The sequence below is a fragment of the Quercus lobata genome, chromosome 11 (assembly GCF_001633185.2).
Source record: "Quercus lobata isolate SW786 chromosome 11, ValleyOak3.0 Primary Assembly, whole genome shotgun sequence".
Classification (NCBI taxonomy): Eukaryota; Viridiplantae; Streptophyta; class Magnoliopsida; order Fagales; family Fagaceae; genus Quercus; species Quercus lobata.
In genome coordinates, this window is record NC_044914.1 from 33,898,423 (window position 1) to 33,919,472 (window position 21,050).

Sequence of the window (21,050 nt, forward strand, 5' to 3'; positions counted from 1 at the left end):
ATGTCTTACTCTGCAATACAAGCTACTGGTGACTGATGAGCCCAACTTAGAGATCAAGGCTTTATTTAGATCATCAGTTCTTCTGAGCTGAATAGCTTCAGCTGATTTAGGTTTACAAAGTGAAGACCATGCTCATAGGTGCCTATCTTAATGGCAGAAACCCAGAAAAAATCACGGAGTATGTTTTCTATTTTGTGTGTAAGATATTCTACCGAGCTAATATGAAAGTTCATTTGCTATTGGTAGGTGCCATATTAATTAGCAATTTTGTGTCAAAGAGAGGCAAATCATCATAAGTGTTCCAAGAAGAGAATATGGCTTAATGGCTTACTTCTTCACAGATTGGACTAATATTGGAAATCAAAGAGGGAACAGAGGAATCTGTATTAACACCATATAAGATTCTTCGGAAAGTGTTCAAAATGAATATGTAAACACACCATGACTATGTCAATAACATATGCTAACTATCTACCTTGTACCTTTGTAAAAGTAACATTGTTAACAGATAATTTTCTTTGGCTGCTTTGAGTGGACTCTCTGTCTAAGGCAATCTGCCTTTCAGTAAATGCCGGCTGCTTTGGACAAGGAAGATCAACAATCTCACTTTTAAGCATGGAAATAACAACAGATACAGTTGGCCTATCTTTGGCAAATTCTTGCACACACAACAAGCCAACATGTATGGATCTCAAAATTTCTGTTTCAAAGCATGGTTCAGATATCATTGGGTCTATAAAGGCTACAATGTTGTCTTCATTCCACAATTTCCATGCCTGGAAACATAAAAAGAAGATTGAAATTCTTAGCATCAATAATAAAACTTATAAGAAACAAGCCTTGGAGGTTTCAAAAATAATGCTATGAGATAAGGATGACTTACATGTCCTAAAAGGCTCATGCACTGCTCATCATGATAAAAGCTAGTGTTTCTTCTTCCACTAATTATCTCTAGTAACATCACCCCAAAGCTAAAGACATCCGACTTCTCTGAAAATCGTCCATCCATTACATATTCAGGAGACATATAGCCACTAAATTTCAATAGCAAAACACAATTAAATCTTGTCATCTCAAATATTAGTATTAGTACCTAATTGAATTGGGCAAACTGAAAGCTACTTACTAAGTTCCAACAACCCTATTAGTGTTGGCCTGGTCTTCGTTACTTCCAAAAATTCGGGCCATACCAAAATCTGATATTTTTGGATTTAGCTCTTTATCCAACAAGATGTTATCTGCCTTTAGATCTCTATGAATAATCCTTAATCTAGAATCCCTATGAAGGTAGAGTAGACCTCAACCAATTCCTTCAATAATGTTGAAGTGTTTTCTCCAATCTAGCACATTTTTTTTTGCGTGGATCTAATGGGGAAAAAAAAAATGGAGAGAAGAAGAAGAAGAAAAAGAGAGAGAAAGAAAGTTAGGATTAAACTTAAAAGGTGAATGAACATTAAGTTTGCATAAGAAGTTCATTTGGTGGAAGTCATCAGAAATCTGTTTGAAATGAAGTACACTACAAAGAATAATGTTTCGTTGTCTCATAATACACTATTTCCATCCGCAACTAAAAAAGGTTATCAAACTTAACTAACCGAAGAGAAATGCATCCAAACTTTTGTTTGGCATGTATTCATAGATCAACATCCTCTCTTTTCCTTCAACACAACAGCAAAGGAGCCTAACAAGATTCCAATGTTGGAGCTTAGAAATTACTACGACCTCATTCATAAATTCTTGCAACCCTTGTTCAGAGGTTTTGGATAGTCTTTTAACTGCAATTTCTTGGCCATATTGTAGTGATTCTGGACAAGTTTTCCCATCAAAAAAAAAAATAAAACAAAAAAAAAAAAAAAAAAAAAAAAAAAAAAAAAAAAGAAGAAAAAAAAAGAAAAAAAAAAAAAAAAAAAAAAAAAAAAAAAAAAAAAAAAAAAAAAAAAAAAAAAAAAAAAAAAAACAAAAACAAAAACAAAAACAAAAAACATCAAATCATTAACTAGATATCCAAATTATCAGACAAGAAACCTCTAGATGAGCGACCATTACCTAGCATACAGGACCAAATCCACCCTACCCAAGCTTGTTAGATTGCTGGAAATTATTTGTTGCACTCGCCAGCTTCTCAAAATTGAATAGAGGTAGCTCCTGGACTTGAACTTAGGTCAGGTTGTCTCCAAGCACATTCTCAGTAGGAACTCTTTGATGTGCTTCCCCTCTATTGAACAACAAGATCCCCTCTTCTTTCTTTTTCCTTGTTGATTTTCACTACAGTTGTAAGTAATCTCTAATATACAACAACTTTTCATAGTGTTAATTTTAGTCAGAATATTACCTTTTTGTTTAGCCATCCATCTACACAAGAAGTAAGTGCATATTGAAATGGAAGCTGTTCCTATGATCACTGCGATTGTGACAATTTTTATCACATGTCCCTCTATATCTGAATTTTTATTTTCGAGAATCTGTCCCCCTGTATCTGTAAATCAGGGAAAAAAAAAGTATTACACTAATTCAAACTGTTATGTGGCTTGAAGCCTTGAAATAAGATTCGTGTACAGCACATGAATAAATTAATTAAGAACTCAACTTCCACCTGGATTCTGAGAGTGCGCACCAAGGCAATTGTGCACCAAGTTATTTGTTGGCCTACTCTATTAGTTCTGATATGCGTCATAACCTAATATAAAAGGCGCAAACTCACGCACATTCAATATATATAGGGTTGGATTCAAGTTACACTTGATATATTTTTAAGTAATATTACACCACGTAATAACTCTTTGTTAGATTAATAATTTGAAAGTCTCATTGTTCGATTACAAGTTCTCTATGTTCTTAACATTTATGTCGAATTTCATGTATGATATTATTTACTATTTGATCAATAAACTCATCTTTAATATATAATTTTAAACTAAAAAAATTTATATTTCAAATACTTAATTGACGACATAGTTATTGATCTTTGATATCAAAGTTTGTGAACATAGAGAGTATATGAAGATAATGTAATTAAATGGTGAATTTGTCAAAATTCGTCAAAATTCACACCCAATAAAAAAATATTAAGTAGTGTAACATTGCTTAAAGTTACACTAGGTAATAGGGCTGTAAATGAATCAAGCTGATCATGAACAACTTGAACTTGGCTTGATAATATGCTTGTTCATATTTGTTTGTTTATAAATAAACCAAGTTTAAGCCTTAGGTTGCGTTTGGATTGGGCGTTTTCTGCCCAATCCTGCGTTTGCGTTTTTCCAAAACATTTTTTTTTTCACGCGTTTTGGAGCGTTTTGGGTGTTGCGGCTACTGTTCATGCACTGTTCAATGAACAGTAGCCGCAAACTTTGACTTTTCAAATTTTTTTGGACCAATCACAGCACATCGTGTACTGTTCACGGACCCACAAATTTCACTTTTCAGCAACTTTTTCATTAAAAATGGGTCCCACGATACTATTCACACATTTAAAAATTATTTCGCTACAGTGTTTTTCAGTTTTCAGCTGTATCCAAACGGACCCTTAGATTAATTTTGTTTGTTCAATTCTCAAATGTATGAGCCAGAAACTGATCTGACTGTAGATTGGTACTCAATTTCTTAGGTCATTTGAGTAATTTGATTTATATCTAACATTGGATCCAGCTCCATGCTAGTCAATAGGTCATAAATTCAGGTGCACTCTAACACTATTAGAGGTGTTCATGGTGCGGTTGGTGTAACAGACTATTTTGCACTGCACTGCAAGGGTCAGTTTCTCAAAAAACCCCCCACTGTGCTGCACCATGGAAGGGTGGTTGGCCAGCTGCACTGGGGTTGATTTTATTATGCTCAGTGCGGTGTGGCCTGGCTTGGTTGCTGTAGGCCAATCGACGGGAACAATGACATTTACTTGAGGGATGACCTGGCAAGGAAGTGGGATGCAACAAAATGATGGGAATGGTGATGAATGCCGAGATGAGGAGAGAGAGAGAGGCTGAGGGAGATAGTGGTGGCATGAAGGGAAGAAACGAGATGAAAATGGTTCTAAAAAATGATGTTGTATGCTTTAATATACACACACACAAATATATTATTTGATCACACACACGTATATATTATTTGATCACTAAAAAAAATCATTTTTATAGATTGCATTATATATATAATATAAGAGTTAAATAATATATAATATTATATACGGTCAGTTATTGGCTGGTTTTAAAACACAAGGCTGATAGCCAAACCGCTGATGTTGGTTTTGGGAAAAACCAATTGACTGCTGAACCGGAAGTGGTCATCAACCACCTAAGCTGGTAGTGGTTGGCTCGGTGTGGTTTCAGCGCTCTGGTAGGCAAATGAACAGTTAAGTTTATGTATTTTTTTCCTTCCAAAACTAAATACATATGTAAATTTATATATGTGCAAGTGCATGTGTATGCAGTTGTAAGTTGGGGGAAAGTTGGAAAGACCATCAGGTGTTAAGCATTTGATAAAGATGTGATGTTCAGTAGGATTCTTAATCCCTAACCTGTTAAGAAGTGTTGCCACTTTTATTTTATTTTATATCTTTTTTTAAATGAAGTGGAGCAGCACATTACAAGTGTTGTGCGATCGTAGCATTCCCATTAATTTAAAAGAAATTTTTTATAAGACTGCTATATGACCAGCTATGCTTTATGACACCAAATGTTAGGTTGTTAAGAAGCAACATATTCATAAATGAGTATTACTGAAATGAGAATGCTAAGATGGAAAAGTGGAAGTAGATAGGATTTGAAATGAGGAAATTTGCCTAAAGATAGGAGTAGCTCCTATTGCAGAAAAGAGCAAGTTTATCTAAGTTGAGGGAACAAAAAATAAGTAGAGGAAGACGAAAAATCACATCAATAGAAGTAATAAAAAAGAACATATCAATTATGGGAGTAACATAGAATGTGACTTTTGATAGAGTAGAATGGAGATAAATAATACACATAATCAACCCTAACTAATATGTTGATGATCCATAGCCGACCCCAAAATTTTGGGATTCAGGCCTTGTTTGTTGTAAAAACAAAAGGTTGAACCCTGTCTGTTATTGTATTAGTGATGCTTCAAATCTGTTCAAACTGTATTCTTGTATTATAATTTTAGTTCTATGATAAACTAATTTTAAACATGTTGATATCATATCTCATTCTGCCAATGAGCCCTCACTCAAATAACACCTCCTCCCTCATAAGAGTGGAGGCTTAGATTGTGGATTCTAATTCCCCTTGTTATGTAAATAATCTTACCAAAAAAAAAAGTATCTCATATGTATACTTTTTGCATGATGTGATGTGAGAGAGGTTATGAATAGATGGAGAAGCTTGCTGATAAATTTGTACTTATTCCTTTTTTGGCTCTTACTACAGTATCGCCAGATGAGACGAAAAGAGCAAGATCGGCTTTCTAGGATGGATGCTGACTACCAGATAAAGAAAGAAGTGGCTGAATTCAATATGAGAAGGGAGGAAAGACTGAAAGCTGCTGAGGAACGTACCGCAAAGAAGCGTGCAAAACGTCAAAAGAAAAGGCAAAGGAAAAAGGAGAAGAAAATAAAAGTAAATTCAGGAGCAGAAGAGCCTCAGAAAGAAGAGTCTTCAGATGATGAAGGGGACTCTGATATCGGGGAGGCAGAAGAATGAATGAGGAGACTCTGATATTGGTGAAGAGGTAGTAAAATGAATGATTTAAAGCTTTTACTGAAGTCTGATTTTCAACTCTTGTTCAAGATTTTACATAAGCATCTTCAAGTAAAAGGGCAATGGGTTATGCCACTTCATGGATTTCAGTTCCTGTATTCTACCGTTTGTCATTTGTGGAAGCTGAAGTCCCCTGTATGTACCTGCGGATTAGATAAAGTGAAAATAGTTGATTTAATTAAACAATTGCTATCCGTCTTTGCTGATGGACTGCTTTCTCTTCTATTCAATAGCAGTTGTAGAGGATAATTGTGTTTTTTTGTTGTTGTTATTTTTAGGTACCCTAAACTTGGCATCGTAACAAGTCCAACATGCACATATTGCAGAATATTCTGGACTTCAGAAAATAATAAAATGGTTTGCAAACAAGAAAAGAAAATAATAAATGAATTATTCTTGAATGTGCTTTTATGTACCTGCAAAATGACTTTTAGGATGCCAACTTAGGGTACTCTGATACACTATGTTTTCTAACACGCTTATCCAATTTCATTTCAAGCAAATAGTGGATTTGTCAAAATTATTAAATAGTTCAACATTATTAAAGTTAGACTAGTATAACTTAAATCCTTCTCTCTCTCTCTCTCTCTGCAATAGGACATACATGAGGACATACTTCTTTTCCTTGTCTAATATTCCCCCTTTCTACATGAGTATGAGTTGGGATTCAATCAAGACTTGACTGAGTCACTTTTCATGTGTAAATTACTATTGTCATTGAACTGTTTTTTCTTATTAGTTTAAGCAAGAGGAATTATAAAATAAAAATGGTTGTTTTTTCTTATTTTTACCAAATATAATTTGGTATGTGTAGATTACAATTGTCATTGAACTGTCTTTTTCTTATTATTTTAAGCAAGAGGAATTATAAAATAAAAATGGTTATTTTTTCTTATTTTTTACCAAATATAATTTGGTATGTGTAGATTACAATTGTCATTGAACTGTCTTTTTCTTATTATTTTAAGCAAGAGGAATTATAAAATAAAAATGGTTATTTTTTCATCTTTTTACGAAATATAATTTGGTAAGAAGGTGCTAGGTAAGAAGTTACCTAACAACAAAAATATGCTTTATAATATGAGCGGTGGATGGTCAACTTGGAGGTTGATATGACCAACCATATGTATAGTCATTCTCACCAATCGCACTAAAATGGAGATGATCTATTTTTTTATATACTGTCTGGTAGTCTCTCTTTTTTATTGCCATAAAAGAAAGAAGTTTTACATAATGGCTCATCACTATGTTGATTCCGTTGGTTTTTCTTTTTTTGAGAATCGTTGATTCCGATGGTTGAAACTTGAAATCACATTCAATTTCTATATGGGTTACAAATTGTGTTGCAGTATGGACAGTTTTTCTCTCACCTAAATTGGTGAAATTTCCTCCAAATGCACTCCTTAAAAATAAGACATTAGTTATTTGAACATGTGATTCTCACCTGACTTCTTAGCAAAGGACTTGGATTTGGAATACTCATGGGCTTAAGAATTGAGCCTGGTTTGTAGGTCCAATTTAGCTCAAGGGGTTCGTTTCAAATTTTTATTTTTATTATACTGTCTTAGTAAATATCTTATAAACTTGTCATATGGACTTATTATTATTGGTTTGTGAGAAGCCCGCTTCATGAAAAGGACGTAATGTACTATTACCTGACTTGAACCTGCACAATGCAAATGACTACATGAGTGGGTTTCCAAAAAAAATGACCACATGAGTGTCCAAAAGGCAAATTGGCTCATTGGCTTATTTCCAACTAACTTTAATATCTTTTAAGCAATTGAGTGATCTTAAAGTAACTTCAGCTTCTTAACAAAGTTATATAATTCAAATGATTAACAAAGTTATATATTATAGCTTTCAGTTAATTTAACTGGTATAATTTTATTTATTTATTTTTTTATTGTTGAAGATTTTATTTGGGGTTCAATCTATTTGTGCACAAAAAACTTATTGGTGTGTTAGGGTATGTTTAGATACTGTTTATTTTGTTGAAACTGAAAATTTATTACTGAAAGTACTATAAATAATAATACCATAAAAGTATTATAGATAAAGATAAAAATTACTTGAAATTATACAGTGAAGCTCATGAATAGTAGCAAAAATAAGCTGACTAGTGAAATAATTTATAATTTTCATTACTTCCCAAAAACACACTTAGTCTACTAATAAAAAAACATTTATCATAGAATGAACATCATAAGTTTAAAATACTATTGTATCTGTCCAAATAAAACAATAAAATAGTCTAAATAAAGTTATATGCCACGCATTTTAATGTTATTTGGGGATCATTCTAGTGGCAACACATTGAGCTATTTGAATGCCATCCAAATATGTAGGCCATTTTTGTTGAATAATACATTTTAAAAATTATTTACTAAAACAGTAATGTTGTAAATCATTTTGTAAGATAATCGCTTTTAAATTTGTCTCTCTAATAGATGAATTCAAACATTAAACTCATCTTCCAAAATATGAGTTCTCTATGGATCATGTTGAGTCAACATGTTAATTAGATATGAATCTCAAATATAATTGCCTTTAGAAAATATTAGTTTCACTTCAAATATAAAAGATCAACATAACACAGTGGAACGAGAGACGAGAATCAAAATTATCTCTCCCAAAGTCGAGTTTAAGAGAAGTTATTTAGCAAATTAAGTTTAAAATAATGTTATTTTACTTTATCAAATAATTTTTTTTTTTAATTTATATAAAAAAAAGGCCCAAACTTGTGTAATAACTAATAAAGGACTAAAATAATAAAATTGTTTGATTTGTGATTTTTGTCTTGGGATGGAAATGGGAAAGTGAAACACACACTATTGTCAATTTGTCATCACTCCTCAAGCCTTGTATTGAAAGACATTTTGCCTTTTGTCATTTTCACATTTTGCCAAAATATTTTACTTTTTCTATTTTTCTTTGTTTTATTATTATTTTTTTTTTATGATTGAGAAAATTCCCATATTTCTAGTTGCTGCGGTTTCAGTTTTTTGTATTCACTGTCACTCTCTCTCCCTCCCAATCTCTCTCTCTCTCTCTCTGAAACCCTAATCACAGAAGCTTAGCACCATGGTAGAATCCAATCCTCCTCGTCGCTTAAACGTTCATCAAGCTCTTGGCGGTGGCTCAGGTCCTCTCTCTCTCTCTCTCTCTCTCCAAATCTATGCATACATATTCATATTCATATTCATCATGCATATATACACAGCTATGTTTGAATTTACGTATATTACATGCTCATCCATGAATCCGATTCTTGCTTTGTCATCGATTGCCATAATTGATTCTCTTTTCTAATTTCCCATAATCTTTTTGGTCTTCTTGTTAATCGATTGATTGATTGATTAATTGTATGTAGTATAAAATCTTTGTTTTCTTGGATTTGATAATGGTAGTTGCCGATGTGATACTATGGAAGAAATGGTACGGTGGGGTTGTGGTGTTAATGTCAACGTCGACCTTGTGGTTCCTCTTCGAACGAGCTGGCTATAACCTTGTCTCCTTTGTGGCTAATGTTCTTTTCCTTCTTGTTGTCATTCTCTTTTTCTGGGCCAAATCTGCTTCTCTTCTCAATAGGTAATTTTCTCATCTTCTTTATTTGTATCTGATTCATTCTCTTGTTGTTTTTGGTAATTTCTGTTTTCTTGGTAATATTTTGTGATTCTGTTTTGCTATAATGGAGAAGATGGTGTTAGTGGGATAATTTTCCTTAAGAAATTGACAAATCTTGATCATGAGGAAACGGGTATTTAATATTGGTGCATTTGGATAAGTTGTTGCAAAACAGTGTTTTGGGTTTAAAATGAGCGTTTGTAAAAAAGCTATGAGGAGTTGCTATTGTGAAATGGAGTTTTGGGTTTTAAAAACGCGCTTTTAGGCTTCCAAAACGCCTAACCAAACAGACCCTTTGTGAAACACTTTTTGCCATGAAGATATTAGCATCTTGTTTATTAGGAATTATGCTGATGGATAACTTGTGGAAATTAACCACTAAGAAGACAATATGGAGCATTGGAGAGAAAATGGAATTTAGGTTTTCGGTTAGGGCCCATTTGGATTGAAGGGAGAGGAAGGGGGAGTAGAATAGAGTTAGCTGAAAATAGGCTAATTTTGGATCAACTCTACTCTACTCCCCCTCTCTCTCCCCCTCAATCCAAATAGACCATTAAGGATTTGATTGTGATGTGTGCTGTCCTGGGCTTTGCGTTTCTGAGAATTAAAATTTAAGGGTCACATGTGTTTTTGTTATGATTAGTGAATTATTTATTTATTTTTTATGCTATGTGATTCAGGCCTCTGCCTCCCATTCCTGATCTGGAAATTTCTGATGAGTCTGTTGTGAAGGCTGCTGATGCAATGCAAATATGGATCAACTCAGCATTGTCAATTGCGCATGACATTGCACTTGGGCGAAATTTGAAACTTTTCCTTAAGGTTTGGTGCTATTGCTGTGATTCCGTGATATCTTTTTTTCCCCTCAAGAAATTAGAACTATTTACTTTTATTGGATAAAATGGTTTTGCATTTTTAAAACTGGGTTTGGGGTTTCAGGTTGCTGTTGGTTTGTGGGTTATATCTTATATTGGTAGCCTCATCAACTTCCTCACTCTGGTCTATATTGGTTAGTTGCTTTGCTACCCATTATTTCTTTATAAATGCATAAATCTTAAAAGATTTTCTTAACTGTTGATTTGACTTCTGCAGGGGTTATTCTTAGTCTTTCAGTTCCTGTAGTGTATGACAAATTCCAGGACCACATTGATGAGAAGCTGTGCATAATTCATAGAATTTTACAGGCACAGTACAGGAAAATTGATGATAACATTCTAAAAAAGATTCCTTTTCCTTCAAACAAGCAAAAGAAGATACAGTAGGTAAGTAAAATCTGTGTGCGTGTGTATGTGTGTGAGACATGGTTAGACTTGCGTAAACATCGCATTCTGCACTATAATCTGCATAACCATAATCTGAGCAGTTACTTCACGGTTTCCTGACAAACCTAATTTTAATCTATTTGTGCACTTCATTAATTTGGTCGTACTAATTTTAGAAAGTTGCTGCTAACATAGAGTTTCAGTAGTGTGGATTGAAATACCTTGAAATGTTTATGCTGTCTCTTTCAAGCCATACAATAGTTGCTAAGATCTTACTAGGTATAAAATAGCCTGTAAGGGGATGGTGATACTCAATCAAAATATTATTATTGGTTTTGAACAGCCTATCACTAAGATCAAGACATCAATTGGGTTCCATTATGCATATTCATTCTATTTTCTATCATCTTCCTAGAACCTAGTAGTGTAGTTTTTATGTAATGTATTAAGAAGAAATATTCAACACTCTTTTTTAATATCCGCTAACTGAATGTGTTTGTAGACTTGGGTTTGATTATTGCACTTCATGTGAACTGTCATGCTGTTGGAGTCTTCAATGCACTCAATATCCCAAACTATTATAAGATTACAGATTATCTTATGACTAATTCAAGTTTAATATTATTTTAGAGCATTGGACATGGTAGGTAACTCTGTGTTGTAAGAGTTGATCAACAGCTTCAGAATGGGCATGCAATTTTTTTTATCCTGTCTATAACAGTACAACTTTGGTTTCTTATAATGCACTAGTTATTTTCTTGTAATGTTACTTATAACTAGCAGTTTATATATATATGTATATATATATAAAGCCATACTTGAATAAAGCATTCCTTAGAATCTTGATGGAAATAACTGCTGTTGGAAGCCAATGGCCATGAGCTTGTCGCAGAAGATTTTGAAGCGAAGCAAAACTGTTAACAACTTTATTCTGTCTCAATTATGATTTGATGCATTTAAGAAACTTAAATAAGGCCACTAAAGATAGATTTTTGAATACCACTCAGGCAGTTTCTTTTCGTCCAAATTATACCTTGTTTCGTCCTATATCAATCAAGAGAAGCAAAGAAGGGAAACCTTCATAAAGACAACAACAATTGTGGCTTTCAAATTGAGTAGTGAATTTTCTTTCTACTTGAATTTTGTAATTGAAACTCCAATTAAAAGTAGACTCAATTGTCACCCTTTACATGTGTGAATTCTCCAAACCTAGTCAAAAGCATTTCCCCCCTCCCCCCTCTTTCTGTTAGTGTTTCTTCTAGTGGGAGCATTTTGCAAACGTATCTAGTGGTGTGTGATCTTGCTTTTCTTCCTTATATAGTCACTGCCTTGAGAAAGTCACAGGCTGCTGGTAGATCTACCGGTGACTGTTTTGGAACCTGGGGATGGCACCTTGTGCTCTATCTAGGTCCCAATCTTAAGTATGCCACACCTCACATGGATGGGGCCCATGTGGTTGGGAGGGGATTAAATCATTCATTAATTTGTTACATACGTCTGTTAACTTAAAAGAAAGATTTACAATGGTGGTCTTCTTGTCAATCTTTGGGTTTGAGCTATGCCCTGGCTACAGCCTACAGGCAACCAACAAATTCTCTCTCTCTCTCTCTCTCTCTCTCTCTCTCATTGCTTTGTAAATGAAAAAGTACATCAGTGATAGCAAATTGTGCTGCACACGATGTTTATGATTCTTATTTTTACTGAGGAATATTGCATAGTAATTAGCAAAATGCCCATCAGTTTGAGTGTTCCCTTCTTTGATTAAACTCTGCATTAGAAGGCCTTTCTTTGGCGCATAATTAAGTGTTCTTTGATTCTAATTTTGCATAAGGGGGGAAAAGAAGGGGAGTGGGGGAAATGGATTTATTCTCAGGGACACTGGTAGGATATTTATTGACTTGGTTGTTGTACATAATTATTGTTCTTCTGAGAATCTGAGTTGACTGCTTAGCACTGAAAGTAAAGTAAAGTGAAATGTTTTATACAGTATAATGACAAGCTTACTGCGATACTGCCATGTCTCGGTGTCTGTCTTGTTTTGCATTTATTTATGTCTCTGTTTGACTGAAAATAAATGAACATATCTAGTTTTCTCTATTCTTTGACCCAATTGCATGTTACCAGTTGTTTCAAATTGGTACTTCAAGCTTCATCTTTTGTATTTAATACAAATCTTATGTAACTTGGGTTAATGTGTTTGGTTATATTTTCTGCTCTATTAAAGAAATACTAAAGAATGTGTACATTTGGTGCAGGGTATCAAGTAGCGCAGCAAACTTTGATTAGGAGATTAGAGATGGGTTTTCAATGTATGAAGTTTTTTAGACTTTCTGTTTGCTGGGATGCTGTCAGTTCATCTTAACTGCCACTTAGCATGGATCAAGGGGAAAAACAACCTCTCAGTTAGCACGATAATCAATCAGGAGTACGTCTGACACTAATAGATACCACATTGGGGAGAATGTTCAAATTTTCTTTCTTTCTTCCATATATATATTTTTTTTAATTTGGGTATTTTCCTGGGGATTCGTATTCTTAAAATTTTTGGTGTATGGTTGTTTGTCCTTATGATTGTTTGAAAATTTGGTTCTGCCCTTTGTGTTCATCTCCTCTGGATGAAATTATCTCCCTATGGTGAGGGGGAAACTTGTGCTTGGCAATGAAATGTTGAATTTTTAGATTCCCTAATGTGCCTTATGCCTTTTTCCCATAGTTTTTCAAATGTCGTTTATTTTTCAAATGATGTTTCAGTGACTAGTTGCGCCTATGACCTCTAACTCAAATGATCCTCTTCGTATAGTTATGGAATGAAGGGTAGGGTCTTGGGCATTAGACCTATTGGGTGTGTCTAATTTGAATTATAAGAAATTGTTATGAGAAAAGTTGAGAGTCTGCACATTGCAAATGTGATTGATGAATCTATGTGACTTTGTCAAGAAGATGATTGGGCATTAGACCTATTGGGTGTGTCTAATTTGAATTATAAGAAATTGTTATGAGAAAAGTTGAGAGTCTGCACATTGCAAATGTGATTGATGAATCTATGTGACTTTGTCAAGAAGATGACAGCATAAGAGCTCTCTCTAGAGCTATGGTCATTATTCATCAGTGAAATGAAAAAGGTAATGGTTATCAGTTGTCAGTAAACTTGTAAGGGAGGGGAATGTTTGCCAGGCAGAATTTTATAGATTAGGGTACTTAAAAGTTTTAAAACCAAAATATGGCATTTTTGGGAATTACTAGCATCTTTTAGTGGTTATCAACCATAAGTAAGACAGATGACATTGCGTGGTCCTTTAATAAATATAATTTCATGTAGTTACATGGATCATCCCTCTTGACTCTTTCAGAATGATGCTCCATGCAGTTGTTGTCTGTGAGACAGTGGGAGGGACTCACCAATGATCATGGTAGTAAGTGTATAGTTCATCAATGATCTTATAATATAGTGTGATACTGTTTATTTCAAAATATTGAATAGCGGAGCAAGGATAAATGTGTGTTTGAGAGACTGAGACACAGAAGGTGCTATTCTACTCCAGATTTATTACAGTTTGGCACTTGATGGCCTCATAGAGCGTAGACGCAAGCTAAATCAAGTTAAACCTTTTCTCCTGCAACATTTTAGGAATGTTAGTAATATTCTTGTGATTTTATAACAAGCACATAAAGTTGCATTTCCTAGGATGCTCAAGCCTATCATGTGCCTTTCTCCCTGTATTTTCTCCAAATTTATCGAATTTAACAATCTAAATTATATAGCTGTGGCTAATTGTCATGGTTGTGCTGTTAATCTTGTATTTTGCATTAGAATAATTACATGGATTGGTATTGCGGTGGATACGGAAGGTTTTGCACACTATAGATGTCTCTTCTTTTTTTCTTTTTCTTTTTTTGAGTGTGAAGGCACCCCATAGATGGTTTCTTTTTGTATTTAAGCTGTTTATGTAATCACCACAAAGAGGAGCTCGCAACCAACAAAGTAAGAAATCTTATTCACAATCATGAGTACAATAATACTAGAAACAAATGATGCTGAAATAACTAGAATGTAAAGCACTCAAATAGAGAACCAAGATAGGTTCCAATATGTTCGAAAAACAATACAAGTAGTAATGCAAAGAATCATCCAAACCAAGCTAGATGGAAGAATGGAAATGCAGCATCTCAAGGACTAGTGCTTCAATTTGATGGGGGTGGGGAGAAGAAAGGAATTGTTGGAATTGTGGTTGGAATGTTGGGAATTGAAGGGATTGTGGTTGGAATGGTGGGCAATGGAGTAGCTGGCAGAGGAGGCAGCGTAACCTTGGGAACTGTGGGCATGGTTGGCAGCGTCGGAACTTGGGTGCTTGGCAATGGCGGCAATGTGGACTTTGGAAGAGTTGGTTGAGTTGGCAGTGTTGGCAATGGTGGCAATGTGGTAGTTGGTAGTGTTGGCACTGATGGTAGAGGAGGCAATGTAGCCTTGGGCAAAGATGGGATTGTAGGCAATCCCAATGCTGGAGGTGGAGCAGCTGGTGTGTCCAAAAGATAGCGAGCTGCTAGGCACACGTCGAGTGACAGCATGATGATCATAGAGAGAAGGAAACAATACTTGGAAAAAGCCATGGTTTAAAGTGATAGAAGCAGCAAGTTCTCTCCAAAGCGGTTTGCTTGTAGTATTGGCAAGTGGTCTTAGACTCTTAATTGAACACAACATGTAGCCGATGGTATTTATAGAGTTCTAATGTTGATGGATTTTGAGCTCTAGGAAGAATTATTGGGAGTTTGATGAAATATGGTTGTAGGAAGCATGAAATAAACATTAGTTAGTTCACCTTCCTAACAAATAACAATATAAATTAGAAGTTCTAGACTACTATCTATCTATGGGTTGACACATAAGAAGGTTTTAAGGAAATCAAACCTACCAGATTATCAACTTATGGCCCATCAAAATATGTCAACAAGTATTTCAGAGGAGCAATGCTAGAACCACAAAAACTTACACAATTGTTACTACAACTTGCCATGTGACGAGTTGAGAGTAGTAGAAAAGTGGTGGGCCTATGTGGGTGCACACCTCCACCACTCACAACTTGCAACGTAGCTAGTTGTGACAAAAATTGTGTAAGTTTTTATAGTCCTAGCATTTTTAATGGTTCTCCCTTGCTTCTCTCATTCTTTTTGGGCCAAAGTTTGAACAAACCACTCCCACCATTAGGCCACAGGCCTTTAAACAAAGTAGTGCTAATAAAATCCAAAAACAAACCCCAAATAAATGGACATCCATTATTAGCCCACAAGGTTGTGAACCCATATATCCATAAGTTCACATACAATACCAAAAAATGGTTCACCAACCAAGCCCACACCAAAGTATTTGATAGCTTCCTCAAATCAAAAATATACACAAAGCCATCACAGGTGAGTCGACAGCACAGCAGATCACTTCACCTCCTTGAAGAAACAATGCAAACGCTTCTGTTGCCATCGACGGCGGTGGCAGCGGGACCCTCATCCTCTACTTCTCACATCCCCTCTCGTCGACCAATCCCAGCCCGCCACGTCTCCAATTTCACTCTCTCCCTTCCTCGTACTAGTAACTCTAAACCCCTCTCTTCCTCTAAAACCCACCGATCCCTTAGTTTTCCTTGGCCCTCTTACGCTGCTCCCGCCCACAGAGGACCCAAGCTCTCCTTCACTGTTAGGGCTTCTCAAATTTCCACACCCAACGATGACACTGAGAAGGCAAAGCTCACCCAGGTTGGTTCTCTTTCTCATCTTCAAACTACAATTTGGTTGCTCTGAAAGATGTTGGTTTTACTCAAAATTCAATTTATGTCAATTGGGTTGTTTTGCTTTTATTTATTTATTTTTAGTCTTTGGATAATGTGTAGTTGTAATTAGAGCAACAAATACAATGCTGGGTTTGAGTAATTTTTGGGTTTTGGAAATGTTTGTAAAATCATAGGTAATGACTTTTATTTATAAAGAATTTTATATAATTGAATTTTTTTATTTGACAACCCTCAAGGTGACTAGAGATTAAAATCTATAAAGTATTCAAAGCTTATAAAATTGAATTATAAGTTAATGAATTGAGAGTTACACCGGTTTAACATTAACAAAGAGTTACACTGAGTGTAATTATATATGTGCATGTTTGTTTTGAATTAACACACATTGCAAATTTTATATTAATGGCATTTCCTTTGGTAAAATTTTGGTAAAATCATGTGCTTTTTGTATAATTTTAAAATATAGAAAACCTAAGATTTGAACATTTTATAGATAAGATAGTTATTAATATCTGATTATCTCGATATGTTGTGAGCATGAAGAGAAAATACGATCTAACTGTGCATTTGTGTAAGATATTCATCAAATAAAAGTTATTGAATTTTGTAACATTGCAAAGAATTACACTATTTTTAACTTGAACCCCCCCCCCCCCAAACAAACTATACACACAGGCGCGCGTGCACACACACACACACGCATAAGTTGCTTTAAATTCTGCATTAGGGTTTTGCTCATCATATTTAAACTGTCTACAATTTGAAGTTGATTAATACTAAAAGAGGTAAGCAATTTGGATGGTGTAGGTGGCGAAAAGATTAGAGAACACTTCGAGGAGTTTCAAGAGGTATGGTACCATGGGGTTTTGGGGACAGCTTGTATGCACTGTTGTGGCTGCTGTGATTCTTTCGTTTTCAGTTGTTATTACTGGGAAGGTCTCATCGCCCGCTACTTTTTATGCTACTGCTGGTGGTATTGCAGCAGCGTTCATTTCGGTGTTTTGGTCATTTGGGTATATTCGGCTTTCAGATAAGCTTCGACGAACTGCCAATGATCCTTCAAAGGTATTAGCATTGCTAAAAAAGGCTTAATATTTTAGTTTTAGTATGGTCTAATTGACCTACATATTGTGTTTTACTATGATAATTGAAGTTAGTGAATGTATATGAAATCAAATGTGAAAATGACTGCATATTCCAACTGAATTGTATAAGCCTTCTTGAACTTTGTCTGATTGGTGATAGTACTGTTTTTAGTTGAATGCCACTTTACATTGTAATAAATTGACTAGATATGTATGCGTTTGATAATGTCGTTTCATAAGTGAATGTACCCGTGGAGTGGACAGAATGTGTATTTTAGTATTATATTCATAAAACCTACTAAGTTTCTGTGTTCTATTACTTGCTTGTGGTGTTCAGGCTCCTCCACGTGCTGATGTTGTGAAAAGCTTAAAAAATGGCATAGTAGTAAACCTACTTGGACTGGGTGCTGCCATTCTTGGCATGCAAGCTACAGTGGGATTGCTGGTTGCCAAGGCTCTTACTTCCTCTGCGAATCCTTACTACCAGGGAATCGCTCCTGGATACAGTCCTGTTCTCGCTTTGGATGTATTCTTGGTGCAGGTACTCATTTGACATATTATAACTTTCCAATTGAAAAATTAACAAAGTTTTGAATTGGAACACATCAGAATAATAAGCAGTCTTATAGCATGACAAATTTGCAACCTGGCCCTTGTGAGTGTCTAATATTTTCTATTATCAGCAAAACCATACATGTAAAGTTTTTCAAATTTCAAAGTGAGTGTTTGTTTCAGGGCCCATTTCTAGAAATTACTAGCTTTCAGTGGCTTGGTTTCTATTCACGTCACTTTTTGCCAGCCATAATCGTTCTTTCTGCTATTGCTGGCTTGTCTTGTCACTGTTCTTCCCAAATTTCAGAAAGAATTAGAAACAGACCTTTTAACACTGTAGAGCATAGAGAAGGTGAATCATTTGAAGTCGAAGTCAAATTAAAGGAGCTCCAAGGGACCTGGAGCCCTTTATAAGCATCATATTGTGTGAGCTAAAAGCCAAAAAACTTGCTTTACCTTAGAAAAAGAAAGAATCGAGATGAACCCTGGAGGAAAACAAAAGAACAAAAAAGAATATAGATATACCTAAATTGGTTACATTTTTGCTTTGTAATGAGTTGAAAGAGTTTTGAATCCTGGAAGTGCATTTTTCTTCTCAAGTCAAGTTTAATATTCAACTATGCCAAGACAAACTTTCATTGGATATGTCCCAAAAGCTTTGGATCGGTAAAATTAGTGGATTTTTATTTTTTAATCAACTGAGTTTGGGATAAAACTAGCTACCAACCACTTCCTAAATCCTGCAGAAGCAAGAGTGTTTTGCACTAGATACGACTTTCTGAGCTGGTGGGTTCCAAAAGAGTTAATTGAAGATCAAATTTTAAGCTAATCGTTAATTTAAATTAACACGTGTAGTTTAGTTCTTCCCTATTAAAATAATACCATTGTCATCCATTTATTTCTTTTTGCAGGCATCAGCAAACACCATCCTTTCTCATTTCCTGGGGCTTGTTTTCTCATTAGAGTTGTTGCGATCAGTGACATTACCACCTTCAGAAAGTATTCCTGTTCCTAGGGTTGCATAAACTCTTCCTTTGGGTAGTTGACATAATGTATTTCTAAGGTGAGATATGTTCTTGGAGCCCTGGTTACTCATGACTAGAAAATTCATTTTTCTGTGTGAGAACTTGAAGTTGTGTGCATTCCTTTTTCCAAAATCTTGCAGCCCATGTTTCCTAATGTAATATAATTGATTACAAATACTTGTACTTGAACCCCTGAGGAAGAAGTTAATCCTTCCAAATGAGGGAGGTATGAGGTTGCATTAAGTTGCAGAGATAATGGCTAAAGTTGAGGGTGGATGGCTTTATCCTGTATGCCTGAGAGCCTTGATAATGTTTGAATGTGAGGCCTCCCTCACCCAATAATCTTAATTTGCCTGTTTATGCTTTATTGTTTTATATTTTTTTACGGGATTAGTTCAAAAAAAAAAAAATCTTAGATATTATAAATTTATTCTATTTATTTGTATTATTAAAAAACTACTAATTATATTATTTAGAACCCCACCATTTCGACCATTGGTTAGACCACAACAATCGAGGACCATCTTTTTTGGTTCTTTGTCCAGTCTAGGTTTTTAAAGAATGGTATTTGTATGAATGTGTACCTTAAACTATAATTTATTTTACTGTCAACTCTTTAATTTGATATTAATGTGCCATTAATATTTTAATCTAGATGCTACTTTGATCAGTGTGGTATTAACCTTAAATTAGGGTATTTAATTTAGAATTTTGTTTATTATTGTGCACATTATAAATATAGGATTACTGTAATTAACCTAAAGTTAGAAGTGATGAAGGTTAGAGCTCGTGAGTTAAGCTCATAGGCTGCTCTCATTAGTCATTACCCTATCTACAGGTTAAAGGTATGATGAATTGAGATTTTGTAGACGAAAAATTTTAGAATCACAACCAATTCTACACCAATTTTCACAACCATACAATGAGACTGACAGTGCAAAAAAAAAAAAAAAAAAGTAGTGAGTCTATGTGAAAGTGATAGTAGACTGGCAATGAGCACTAATGGAACATGAATCAGTAGAAGTACTTTCTACTGGTCCAGGAGGCCCAGTGGCTACACATAGGGAACTGTTTACTGATTGTCAATGCGCCAGGGCTTAACTACCAAACATAACTCTAACCTCTAAATATAATTTCTTTTTGGAAAATTAGTTGAGGCATGGTTCCCATTGATATATCCAGCAAAGAGAGAAATTTTTTAATAACTTGTTGAGGTGGTAAAGTTGTGATTAGTGTATTATCATTCATTTTCCTATAGGACATTCTATTTTTATTGTATACCAGTTATAACTTATAACATAACAACTTGAGCATTATTGGGAAAAAAATTTGTGTTACACCATTAGTAGACTTATTGAATCTTTCACCTTAGAAAAGGGCCCCCCTCTCCAAAAATTTTAAAAAGGTCTCTAGGCCCTCTATTGCATAAACAAAATGTCATTAAAATTGTGCAAAAATATCCAAAAAAAAATTGTAGAATAATTATTAATTTTTTTAAAAGAAAAAATATAGGTGCATTTTACATGCTTTCCCCACCTCCAACTCCGAGAAGGCACTTAATTTAATCCAATTAAAACTTAATTTAATCAAATTGAAACTCTAGACTGTTTCATCAAGGGAAAAAAGAAATTCATAGTATAAAAAGTTAAATAAATAGTATTTAAGTGATATTTAAATACTAAGAAATCACACTTGGATTTATGCCTTTAGCCTGAAATTGTATTGAGATGACTCTTAGCAAAGAATAACATATCTCTAAGAAATAATATTACAAATTGAGAGTATATATTAATCATCGAATTTAGAAAATTGTTTATGGGAAGTTGAAAAAGTTGTCAAAATAGTTAATTATTTTTTTATTTTTTTATAAAAAGTTTCTTAAAATTGTTTATTAATAATATATGCCATTATTAGGACACATATTAGTAAAACCTTTAAATTTATAACTCACCTATAGATACAGTAAAATATGTAAAATTGCATTGACAGGTAAAACTTTAATCCTGAATCA

At 34.4% G+C, this 21,050-nt stretch overlaps 3 protein-coding genes and 1 pseudogene across 3 annotated transcripts; 2 read left to right on the forward strand and 2 right to left on the reverse strand.

Moving 5' to 3' along the window:
• Window positions 1-360: 360 nt before the first annotated feature.
• On the reverse strand, window positions 361-2,674 carry LOC115966757 (annotated as a pseudogene).
• A 6,014-nt stretch (window positions 2,675-8,688) lies between these two features.
• LOC115968191 (reticulon-like protein B11) lies at window positions 8,689-13,285 on the forward strand. Its single transcript, XM_031087501.1, has 6 exons — window positions 8,689-8,853; window positions 9,119-9,299; window positions 10,016-10,157; window positions 10,275-10,344; window positions 10,428-10,597; window positions 12,853-13,285. The coding sequence occupies exons 1-5, from the start codon at window positions 8,793-8,795 to the stop codon at window positions 10,595-10,597; spliced, it is 624 nt and encodes a 207-aa protein (XP_030943361.1). The 5' UTR covers window positions 8,689-8,792; the 3' UTR covers window positions 12,853-13,285.
• Window positions 13,286-14,562: 1,277 nt separating this feature from the next.
• Window positions 14,563-15,294, reverse strand: LOC115968192 (protein PELPK2-like). Its single transcript, XM_031087502.1, has one exon. The coding sequence runs from the start codon at window positions 15,203-15,205 to the stop codon at window positions 14,780-14,782; it is 426 nt and encodes a 141-aa protein (XP_030943362.1). The 5' UTR covers window positions 15,206-15,294; the 3' UTR covers window positions 14,563-14,779.
• A 667-nt stretch (window positions 15,295-15,961) lies between these two features.
• LOC115968193 (protein TIC 21, chloroplastic) lies at window positions 15,962-19,406 on the forward strand. Its single transcript, XM_031087503.1, has 4 exons — window positions 15,962-16,342; window positions 17,185-17,442; window positions 17,800-18,003; window positions 18,926-19,406. The coding sequence occupies exons 1-4, from the start codon at window positions 16,049-16,051 to the stop codon at window positions 19,037-19,039; spliced, it is 870 nt and encodes a 289-aa protein (XP_030943363.1). The 5' UTR covers window positions 15,962-16,048; the 3' UTR covers window positions 19,040-19,406.
• The last annotated feature ends 1,644 nt before the right edge of the window (window positions 19,407-21,050 follow it).

Excerpts from the sequence above, each read along its gene's own strand:
- LOC115968192 (XM_031087502.1), bottom strand. The coding sequence starts at position 15,205 with ATGGCTTTTTCCAAGTATTGTTTCCTTCTCTCTATGATCATCATGCTG.
- LOC115968193 (XM_031087503.1), top strand. The coding sequence starts at position 16,049 with ATGCAAACGCTTCTGTTGCCATCGACGGCGGTGGCAGCGGGACCCTCA. Across the intron at positions 16,343-17,184 it reads AGAAGGCAAAGCTCACCCAG|GTGGCGAAAAGATTAGAGAA; the intron begins GTTGGTTCTCTT and ends TGGATGGTGTAG. Across the intron at positions 18,004-18,925 it reads TGGATGTATTCTTGGTGCAG|GCATCAGCAAACACCATCCT; the intron begins GTACTCATTTGA and ends TTCTTTTTGCAG.
- LOC115968191 (XM_031087501.1), top strand. The coding sequence starts at position 8,793 with ATGGTAGAATCCAATCCTCCTCGTCGCTTAAACGTTCATCAAGCTCTT. Across the intron at positions 9,300-10,015 it reads TCTGCTTCTCTTCTCAATAG|GCCTCTGCCTCCCATTCCTG; the intron begins GTAATTTTCTCA and ends TATGTGATTCAG. Across the intron at positions 10,158-10,274 it reads ATTTGAAACTTTTCCTTAAG|GTTGCTGTTGGTTTGTGGGT; the intron begins GTTTGGTGCTAT and ends TTGGGGTTTCAG.